Source organism: Seriola lalandi, unplaced genomic scaffold (genome assembly GCF_002814215.2).
Source record: "Seriola lalandi dorsalis isolate HSWRI2012SDOR001 ecotype SW California unplaced genomic scaffold, Sedor1 jcf7180002053898, whole genome shotgun sequence".
Taxonomy (NCBI): Eukaryota; Metazoa; Chordata; class Actinopteri; order Carangiformes; family Carangidae; genus Seriola; species Seriola lalandi.
In genome coordinates this window covers 1,271,764-1,283,204 of record NW_019524451.1, presented here as the reverse complement: position 1 = coordinate 1,283,204, position 11,441 = coordinate 1,271,764, and the positions used below count along the sequence as shown (strand labels likewise).

Here is an 11,441-nt window from a genome sequence, read left to right as displayed (position 1 = left end):
GAATGACTTAATGACTGAGAATGAATGGTAATCTCATGAGGTATTAGGTTAGGGACAGAGGGCTTATCCAAACTCACTACCATCAAACATGCCCAGACAGTCTCATTGTGGCTCAGAGAGTACTGCTATTGTAGCAACAGTAATACATACAGTAAATGACATGACCCCTTTTGTTTTGACACTTTTGATCATACGCTTGTCATGTGTTGACAGGCAAGCTTGAATATGAATTTAAAACAAACATTTTTAAATAAGATAAAATGAAAATTAGTGTTCCTAGAACACAGAATATTCAGACATTAAACGGAAAAACATGACTAGAAACATGTGAGAGCACCTTACCAATGTTATGCAAGTGTTTCTACCTAACATGCAGCGCGCAAGAATTTTGCATGTGAGCTGTCAAAGTCGGGTGGTCTATGTTAACCTTTGACCTGCTGTGCCCCAGCCACACCGTAGCATTCACAGACACATACACACACACACACACTAACACACACACACATATATATATATATATATGTATATATATATATATATATATATATATATATACATACAAGTATACATCAACTGTCAATGATAAATATAACCTCATATGTAGTGGTCAAGTGGACAATGTGTGGGCTGTACTTGGAGCTCGGTATTTCCCCTTTCTTTCCCACCAGCGTGCCCAATCAAACAGCTAACGCTATGGCTATCTGGCCCTGATAGTATAGGTCTATATATAGAGGGGCCCTGTGACTGAGCTGGCTCTAAGTGTCAAATTCCAGGCGCACTCATCTATCCTGGCTGGATCAGCACCTGCTGCTAACTATAAACCCACCCACCCCCAGCGCTGCACCCCAGGCTTGCTCACACTGGAAATCCAATGCTCAACCAAACTCCAGTCTGGAGAAGAAAAAGGATCCAGGTTGGATTCAGTAAGTGCTTTCCCTGAGGCCAGCTCAAAAGGGAGGGGCAGAAATAGAGATGGGAGCATTAGAGGATGTAATGTGTCTGAGCGAGATGCCCCTCTTTGCTTTTTCTATTCAAGTCTGATACATAGCAATGCCTTTGACATTCTGAAGTGGTCCAGCCAGTGTGGCACTGCCAGACTGAGCTGTGCGGAGCTGCTTAGTCCTGGATTCGGCATATGCACAGAGGTCTTGTAAACGTGGGAGTGTGCTGTGGATTTTGAGAGGCAGTTCACTGGATGAGGGGCAGATATTGCAACACAGAGGAACTCAATGCCCTAGGGAAAGCCTCATCATTGGCCAAAGGTACAGTACCAATCAATCTGTCTTTCTGTACTTAAGCATTGAGCAGCCTTTCTTTCTCTAGTCAGTCCTACACCAAGGCAATAAGGAAAGCTTAGATAAAGGGTATGTATTGGGCAGAGCTAATGCAAATATTATCACTTTCCAAATATCTAAGATGAATAAATCTCAGTCCTTGCAATGTAAAATAAGTTGCACTTCATATACAGCGTAATGTCTTCATGAAATCTTGTGAGCTTTTAAGAACACGTGGAAATGCATAACATTTCTGGTATGTGACTAACCTTTTTGTCAGCTTAAAGTGAATGTTTATTATATTTGTGTTAATTTCAGGTTGCTTCCTACTGCTTTTTAAGGCATAGTGACAGAGTTATATTTATGTTCTGAAACCCTTTGGGGGTTGCAGGTATTCTCAGAATATTTGAGGTTTAAAAAATACATTTACTGTTGGCAAACAAACAAAACAGAAACAATACACACATAGCCTCTATATTTGTGATTTATACACTTTTTCCCGTCAGTAATATTCATCAAATGTTACTTGTGGTATAAATGAATGAGATACACACCCTCCAGGTGACCATATCTTATTTCCAGTCCAGGAACAGAGCCCAGAGCAGACTAGAGGATCGGACTGGACTGGCCACAGTGAGAATTTGGAGCTTGTGGACTAGCGATGGACAGCTGGACTCTACAGGGGGACAGCTACTCCTTCCTGCGCAGTGCGCCCCGCACCTTTTCCCTGTGCCACCGTGACGGCACCCCTAACCACGTTGAAATCTTTGACATCATCAACGTCCCTACTCAGCGCAGTGCCATCTCCGAGACCACTTGCCTGTGTGACATTTTTGGAGACGACTGTGAGTTGCCCTCCCACTCAAGTGGCCCTGCTGTAGGGGCCTTTGTCCCTTCCCAGAGGGAGGTGGACGGGACATCTGCTGCATCACCCCTGGTGGATGATCTAAACGACTCAGGCTCTTACCACACTGCACAGGGCTCCAGTGAAGGAGAGGAGGGCTTTGAAGACTCAAGAGAAAGGCTTTACAGCCCCCTGTCGCAAAACGAGTCTGCAGAGAGGAGGCAGTCAGAGGGCGAGGGATTCAGCTCAGGGCATCCAGACAATTTTGAGGACAGAAGCCCAAATTTAGAACCAAAAAGCAAATCACCGGTACCTCAGCTTAGTACACCTAGCCCACCACCTGAAGTCCTCGACACCGGTGAGAGGACCCCCTCTCCTGGACATAATAGCTCCTATACCATCAGTCCAGAGGGAAGAGCATCATCCTTATCTTCTTCCTCAGTTGAAAAGAGAAGTTCACCATCATCATCTAATCCAAGTCAAACTCATTCGGAGGCTGAACCAGGGAGAATCACTCCTACCTTCAAAGACAGACTTAACAGCCCCTCACATCAATCGTTAACTCCTAGTCCCTCCTCTGAGCCTAGGAACTGTGTCAGCTCATCCTCCTCTGTATCAGTCAACACCCAGTCTTCACCTGAGTGCAGGGGAGCACAAAACTCACCTGAGTCAAGGAGCAGCTACATTTACCAACACAGCAGTCCCTCACCCAAAGATTTCTCTCTAGATTTTACAGAATCAGCCACTCCTTCATCTCCTCTACCGTCACGCAGTAGTGCAGATTTATCATCCCAGTCAACAGAAACATCGGCCTCCCCTAATCTGAAGAATAGGCCCTACTCCCCCGATACTCAAGCGTCATCTCCTTTTCCTGAGCTAACAGGAAGGGTCTCCCTGCCTGATCTTTTCAGCATAGGCTCCACACCTGATATAGAAGAGCCTCCCTGCTCTCCTGAGCTGATTTCAGATCCTTCCGCTGCAGGAGGAGACACCACAGCTACTCCTGAGAACCAAAACTCAAGGTTATCAGTTGAACCAGGCAGCACTGCTTCTACACCTGCCCCACGATACACACCTCCCTCACCTGTCATTTCAATATCAACATCTCCCGAGCTCGTGGAGAATAGTGTCTCCCCTGAACTGGGACACACAGCTCCCTCACCTGGTCTGCTCAGTGCTGCCTCTCCGGCTAAGACAGGGACAAGAACTCCCTCTCCTGGTTCCTCGCCTAAAATAAGACACATTTCACCACTTTCTGAAATCAGCACGCAGGTGCCTTCGCCTGTGGTGAGTTATAGTTTATCTCCATCACCTGAAGTCAGGAGCAACTGCTCTCCAGTAGAGCACAGACACACTGCTCCCTCACCTGAAATCCGGATTACAGCATCCTCACCCGAGCCTCACTTTGACACTGCCTCATCAAGAAGCTTCACTTCATCCCCTCATATCACAGGGATTTCGTACACAGTTGTCCAGCCCGACGACAGGGACACTCCCCCGTTTCCTGAGCCCTGTCGTCTTTCCACCCCTGAGCCTGATAGGACAGCTGTGTCCCCTGAAGCAAGCAGCCCTACACAAAGTAGAGACAGTACACAGGGCAGTGTAGCAGAGTCCACTGGTACACCACGAGACTCGCCCCATATATCGGGCTTCACAAGCCCCGTTCTGCAGCCTGAACTAACTTTGTCGCACCCACCCAGGTACCAAACACCTTCACCTCAGCCAAAGCATCACACTCCCTCACCTGAGCCGAAATATCAAACCCCTTCACCTGACAAGCATCGAAGTCCCTCACCTCAGCACCTCAGGAGTAGGGACCCATCACCTGTTTCCCCTTCTCCTGAGCAGATTTCACCTGTAACCCTGTCCACAGAGTACCACCCTCAGTATACACATCCTACTCCTCCTCTGAGAAGTACACCTGAAGTTGAAAGAGATTCCTCCTCAGCTAACATTGCAGAAACACGGTGCCACGAAAATTTGGTAAAAGACAACGTGTCACACTCATTTGAACTAAACAGGGGAGACAAATCAGTTCTTGCTGAAATCAAAAGCAGTTCACCAGTGGTCGCAGATTGTTTACCTGTATTTACTTCACCTTTCTCAGCAGAGGAAAAGATAAAGAGTTCACTTAAGCAACAAAGCACAGAGAGAGAAGCAACACCAGAGGAAGTAAACATTCAGGTTAACTCGAGTTTAGCCTCCTTTTCTGAGGAAAAACAAGACACTAGCCATAGCTTTTTTCAGAAAGAAGACACTTATAATAATCCCCCTATTGAAACCAAGCCTCTTTCCCCTAATCTTCCAGTCCCTAAGGACAGGAGTCCAACCATTTCACCTGTCCACAGGGCTACACCTGACTCACCTGTGCAGAGACTCGAAAACCCACAGCCCCAGTTCACTACTTATTCCCTCACTTCTGACAACAGCAGCTCATTAAAATCAGCTTGCACACCTGAGCCCTCAAGAAGACATCTGTCAACCAAAGTTAGACGTGAAAACAGAGAGAGGTTGACCGAGGACATGGCCCACCATGTAAACAGAAGGCGGACTCCTTCTCCGCCACTTACCAGGTTTACACCTGTCCACATCATAGCCCCTGAGAAACCATACAGACAGTGGCAGAACAGAAGCCGCAGCCCCTCTCAGGTTGTAACATCCTCACCAAGTGGTAATTTAAAAAAAGCAGTGACAAATAGGGAAAGCCCCAATGTTGCCCCTGTTGACAATAATAGCCAGTCCCACTGGGTCAGACTAGGGGGGCAATTGGAGATGGAGAGGGAAATGCAGCTGGAGGAGGAGAGAGAGGCGAGCAGGGAAAGGCAAAGGGATAGAGAGATGGAGAGAGAGAGAAAGAGGGAGGAGCGGGTTCCCGAAAAGGGGGAGGGGTGGCAGGGGGACGCCAGTAACAGAGTGGAACAGGTTGAGCTGTCATTCAATGCCAGGAATAGAAAAGGGCCTGCAAGTCACAGCGCAGCTCCCACAAGCAGAGAGACTCGTCAGGGACTGCCAACAGCGCATTCCTATTCAGAGAGCTTGCTTGCTACCAGACAGCTACAGCAACAACAGAGTCTTCTGAGACGTGTTTCCCAACAAGACACAAGGGGTGGTGGTCCAAGCAGACGGCTTCAACCTCCTGCACACCAGAACAAGAACAGTGCTCCTGGACGCGTGGCTGCGAGCAGGCCCTGCCGGAGTTCCAGCTCCAGCATGGGAAGTGAGCTTGATGAGGCAGATAATGAGGTGAAGTGGTTTACAGACTTGGCTTTCCGCAGTCTGTCAAGCCCTGAGGTAGACTACCTTGACATGTACAACTCCAGCCACCGTTCATCTACCAACATTTCTCAACCATCTACCCAGGAGAGCCCTGCCGGGGTCAATCCCGCCTGGCCGGCCTATGCCGACTTCAGGGGTTCTGCTCCAAAGCTGGACAGTGATGAACCGTCCTTCCAGCAATCATCTGCATACTACTCAGATGGCCTAGATCCATCAAGGCGCTATGAGATGGGCAGTTTTGAGTGCGTAGATGTGGCCGTGGAAAGAGAGGACTCCAGGAAGGTGAGAAGAGGAGTGCCGAAGAGACAGATCCAGCTGAAGAGAAAGAACAACGCTGAAGGGAAGCAGGATGAGAGTAGTGAAAATAGTAGTCCTGGGATACCTGTGATGATGGAAAGCCCGTCTCCTCCAAAGAGTCACTCCAGAGAGACATTCATGAGACAACACAGTACACCAGCAGCAACGCAAGCTTGCTACCCCTCTGAGCGTAGCCCTGAGCCCAATCAAAACAATGCAAGAAAATGCAAACTCCAGAAATCCGCCTCCCTGGATGAGACATGCTCTAAAACTAAGGTGGCCACTTGTCTCATCAAGAGTGTGTTGTCCAAGAAGATGCAAAGTGTTGATAAACAAAATGATGAGCAGGCAGAAGAAGTGAGTCCTGATTTTGAGGAAAACAGCCCACCAACAGAGAGTGCAGTGGCTCCACTGAAAGTGTCCCCAAAACCTGACACAAATAGTCTGAGTTCCAGTCTCCCATCAGATTATGGTCTTTCATCTGAGAACTTACTTGTGCGAGGAGAACCAAGCACAAAGGATGAAATCAAACCACCAAAAAGCTTTGGAGCAAGATCCAGTAACAGGCCAAGTTCATCCAGCAGCAGCAGAAGTGTAAATTTTTCACAGACTGACAGTGAAGAGGCTGATTCCCAGAGCAGGAATGCAACCTCATTAAAATCTGAAATGAGATCAGAATTTAAAATGCCACTTGATAGTAAACAGTCCACAACTTTAGTACAACGAGCAGATGACATTAAAACATGGGACGAAAGGGAGGGTGGTGACTCAGCAAATTCCACTGCCGGGAACACAGGAGCTACTTCTGCCACCGGAGCCAGCAGCGCGCAGGCCGGGATGAAAAACAGAGACCAGGAATGTGAAAACGCAGAGGACCATAAACAACTGCAACAGGGTGACAAGGGCGCCTGCAAGTCAAAAACACAGGAGATTACACTAAAAGCCGTGGAGAAAAAGAAAGCCTCTCTAAGTGTCTGCCTCACTCCTGAGGCAGAAAACAAGCCTGAGGCTTCCTCACCAGAAATGTCTTTCAGAGAAAAGGACGACAGAGTGGAGACCAGTGTGGATGAGAAAGCAGAGGGAGACGAAGGCAATGGCAATAATAAAGTTAAGGCCCCCATTCACAAAGTTAGAGATGTCAGGCGGCTTGTGAAAAATACATATAATCTGTCTTTCAAGGCAACTAGTGCTGTAATGCCATCAGGTGTAAATGAAAAGAGGAAGGAAATATTTAATGAGGAAAGGAGGGATGAAGTAAAAGAGGAAAGGAGGAAAGAGATCATAGCAGGGCAGGAGCGGGAAGTGAGGCAAGAAATGAGGACGGAAAAGAAGAGAGAGGAAAGGGAAGAGGAGTACAGGGTGGAGAGGAAAGTAGAACAGAAAGAGGAGGTAAAAGATTCAAAGCTGCTGACCTTCTCTCCACCTCCTCAAAGCAAAGGAAAGCCACTGTCTCGTCCACAGCCAATGCAAATAGAATACAAGGCTGTTTGCTGGAAAGAGGACAAAAATAAAACGTCATGCAGCAAGAAAGATTCAGAAAACCCAGGTGATAAATCGCAGGCTTCTCCAGAGCTTGTCACTGAGGTAAGCAGAGAATCACAAAAGTCCTGGACTGCAAACACACAGAGTTACACAACAGGAAACACAGCCATTTCCAAGCCGTGTCACCATGATCTAAAAAAGGCAGCAGAAAAACAAGAGGCTGCGGCAGAGATGCAAAAAATTCCAGACAAAGAGGGCGAAGCTGTGGTGGTTAGAACGAACAGAAAACCTCCCATGCTCGGAAGCCTCCCCAAACTGCCCAGTAAGGAAAGAGAGGTGTCCACTGCTGTAGTGTTGATAAGAGATGGATCCAGCAAGACCAAGGCATCTGCTTCTCCAGCCCAGGAAGAGATTCCTAGCCCAGTCCAAGTCCCAGGTGCTTCACTTTCACCTGGCCCCACTACCCCCGGCAGTACCCCTGGCAGCAGTGGCCACTCAGTTTCCATGTTGTTGAAAGAGAAAGGCTACCAAGCAGATATTGGAGCAGTGGTGGGTGACGGTCAGAACGCAGCTGGAGGGAAAGGGGCTCCCCGTAAGCACGTGAACTGCCTGGAGATCCCCCTTCAGACCACAATGCCTTCAGAGGGTGGGCGAATCGAGTCTCATAGAGAGAGGACATTCTCCTCATCGTCCACCACATCTGGCCCCTCAGCAGTGTCTGAGAACACAGGCAGCCTTACAAAGACCACAGAGGTTGACGGAGGTTGCATTAAGCCTTCAATAAAAGACACTGGAATACAAAAAAGTGCTCCTCCACTAAGGAATACACAAGAACAAACACCACCCCCCACCAAACAGAAGGATCTAGGGGATTTTGAAGCAGTGAAAAGAGTAGATCCAACTTTCCCCCCAAGGTCCCCTGCAGTAAGGAGATTCAGACCACAGCCAATTGAGGTTAAATCACTGTCTAAAGACTCACAGAAACAAGAGAAGCCTGCAAACTCCACAGGAACCAGCAGGCCTCAAACCATTGAAGTTAAATCTATAGCTAAAAATTCTCAAAAGCCAACTGTGCCTCCGAAACCAAGCTGCAAATTTAAACCTGCAGATTTAGCAACAATGCCAAACGAAGCACAGAGACTGTCAGCAACAACATCGACTGTAAAACCACAAGGTGAGGAGAGGTCTCAAACAATTGTTGTGTCCTCGCCAACCATCTATAGAAAGATCTCCAATGAGTCCACATCAACGTCAAACTATACAAGAAAACTAGCTGTGTCTGCAGTGTCCAGCCTCAAACCTCCACCTAGCAAAACAACAGCAACCACCATCTCCAATCAAACATCAAACCAGTCAACAGCGCCATCAGAGACGGAGGCATCTAATGACAGAGGGCAGCAGCAGCAACCAGCAGCCTCGCCTCAAAGCTCCAGGTACACACAAAGACCTACAACCTTAGCTCCAACATCAGCCACTTGCACAGGTTCAACCTCAGCCCAAGGTCCAGTTCCTGAGCCAATAGCAAACCAAGTCACTGGACCCCCCTCAGCTGCAGCCAACGAGCCAAGCCAGCCAGCTGTTATGGATCCAGATAGCCAACCACAGTATCCCAGGATGGCATACCCTCATGAACAAGCTATGACAGTAACTTCAAACAACACAAAACAACCCGCTGCTGTTCCCACAACACAAGTGCCAGGATACACACACCAGCCATGCCGCAGATCACTGTCCAGTGAGCGCCGCCAAAGGACAGATGACCTGTGTTTTTATGCCTCAGATGACCCTCCAAGCTACGATGAAAGAGAGAGCTTCAGTCCCCTCATGCTCCCAGATCTGACCCCCAGGAGGTCAAATCATTATCAGCCCGCCTCCCGCCCTCCTCCCTGCTCCTGCACAGCTGGCTGCCCTTCCCACCCTGGTCTCACACCTCCTCACCATCACCGCAGCCCCCATACCCTCACTCCCCCTGCCCCACCACACTCTCCAGGCCAGGCATTACCTTATCCGGTGGTTCAGCCCCCTCTTCGTCCCCACCAGTGCAGACCTGACCCTCAGCCGATGAGCTACCAGCCCGGCTCTCCCAAATCAAGTCCTGTTGGTCCAAGCCAGCCACCGGCATTATACCAACCTCTCCACCAGCCTCCTCCCTGCCCTCCCCACCCCTCACTCATGCAGGCCTGCACTGCTGAGCGGCCATTGCAGCCACCTCAGCATATTGACTCTCGACGACCCCCTGTACACAGATCCCCCCAGCAGCAGCCACCAGGCATGGCTGGGGCTCCTTACAGTGATCCTGGTCACAGCCACTCTCCTGGCCTTCCTCCTATGGATCCCCAGTACTTGTGTGGCGCTCAAAGCCTGGGGCCTTCCTATGGCTCTGAATATGGGGGTGACAGCTCCAGTTTGTACTCAGAGAGTAACTATGGACAGACACCTCGCAGAGTGCTCCTAGATCCTGAGACTGGGAAGTATTTTTATATCGAGGTGCCTGTACAGCCACTGAGGAAAATGTTGTTTGACCCAGAGACAGGCCAATACGTGGAGGTGCTCATCCCACAGCAAGCAATGTCACATTCAGGCCTGTATCCTCCCTCAGCAGCCCCTTACCCATCCCTCCACAACCCCAACATGTACGCCCCAGCACCGCAGTACATGCCCTATGCAGCTCCACCTCCCCCAGCCCACCCACAGGCTCAGCCCCAGCCACCCCGCTATCCTGAGGCCTCTGCTGCAGCAACGATGCACCCAAGTGGGCCTGGGGTCAGCTACAGGAATCACTCTGGTCAGGGGTCCAAGCCAGAGCACCAGAACAATCCACCGCTGGACCAGAGCTACCTGGAGAGTATGTATTATGTCCCTACAGGGATGAATGCAAGCCCCAATCCCACCCCACCAGACTATTACCACAAACATCCCCCCAACTTACCCCCAACAGGGGGGAAAAGGTCCTGAAATAGAGGATAGAGGCCGCCTTCCTGGAGCCTGTTGGGTTTTAAATAAACAGTGTATAAAGGGGGTGTCTAATGTTAGCCTGTACTGTTATTTGAGTTTTCACACTGCAACTGAAGACAGCGATTCTTTGGTTGTTGTTTATTTGCTGCTGTTTGTTCCATGCTAGGCTGCTTTAATAGAAAGAGATGTATGATTCTTGAGTTTTTTTTGACAACACAAGAGAGTAAACCTTTTCCGTGAGGTGTTCTTAAGATGACTGCCTAATTTCAAAATGATCTATTAAAACATTTGTCATTTTTGATACAGGGTTATAACATCATATTGTAACTTCACCTGTAATAATGCACAGGCACTATAAATCAATAGGTTTACTAATTTACTGATGTTTGTACTTTAATAACAAATATCTCCAAAAAACTTGAAAATACTGTTTTAAAAGAGCCTCATATTTATTTTATTATTGTTTTTCTCTAATACTGGATGAGTGAGTTTGTGCACATGATCTATGCAACAACAGTGCCAATAAAATGATTCACATATCACATTGCTCTTTTTTCCAGCCTTAATCTATTTTTCTATAGATCCTCTCTAGAGTTCAATATCTCAGCATTTACTGGTCAGATCATGTACTGTGAGTAAGGTGTTAAATACTGGAACTTCTTTTGAGACTGCATTGTTTTCAGAATGCATCTATAATGCATACAATCTACTGCATTGTTTTCATGAAAATATTGTGATGCATTACAAAGTCAGTGCTTTTCATAATCAAATAAAGCAAGCAGCAAGAGATCCTGCTAGAATGGAAAATACAATTTAGGTGATGAGTATAAAGATTCATTTTGACTGACTCTCCATAGGCAAGTGTCACACAGGACATGTGCACAGACACTGTTTCCACTTGGTGTTGACATTGGTGTCAATGTCGCCAAATTAAAAAGGCATGCAATGTGGGTTACATTAAAGCAAGTACTGGTTTTAACAGTCGATTAAACATGCTGACTTCTGATTGTAACAAAAGATGCAGAGACTTTGGTGATAAAATGCACAAGAATGATTAGTTATTGCTAGATATTATAAGCATAATTTGTTAAATATTGGCCAATTTGAAACCTCTCTCTGCCTTTAGAGGGCGCTGTAACTCCTAACAAAGTGCAACAGCTATCGATACCATTTTATGATCGCCACCATGGGGGTTTGGTATTGATTTGGAGTCACTAGGTCACATGACATGAAAGTTACTGAAGACAAATTATTACCTCACATGACTTTTGGAGGACAGAGACATCAGTAATATTCAGAGTGAAGAGGTGCTC

The 11,441-nt window shown here is 47.7% G+C and overlaps 1 protein-coding gene across 1 annotated transcript; it reads left to right on the top strand.

Moving 5' to 3' along the window:
* The first annotated feature begins 934 nt into the window (after positions 1-934).
* Positions 935-10,670, top strand: LOC111652010 (uncharacterized). Its single transcript, XM_023402098.2, has 2 exons — positions 935-1,262; positions 1,857-10,670. Exon 2 carries the CDS (start codon positions 1,936-1,938, stop codon positions 10,126-10,128), a length of 8,193 nt encoding a protein of 2,730 aa, XP_023257866.1. The 5' UTR covers positions 935-1,262; positions 1,857-1,935; the 3' UTR covers positions 10,129-10,670.
* The last annotated feature ends 771 nt before the right edge of the window (positions 10,671-11,441 follow it).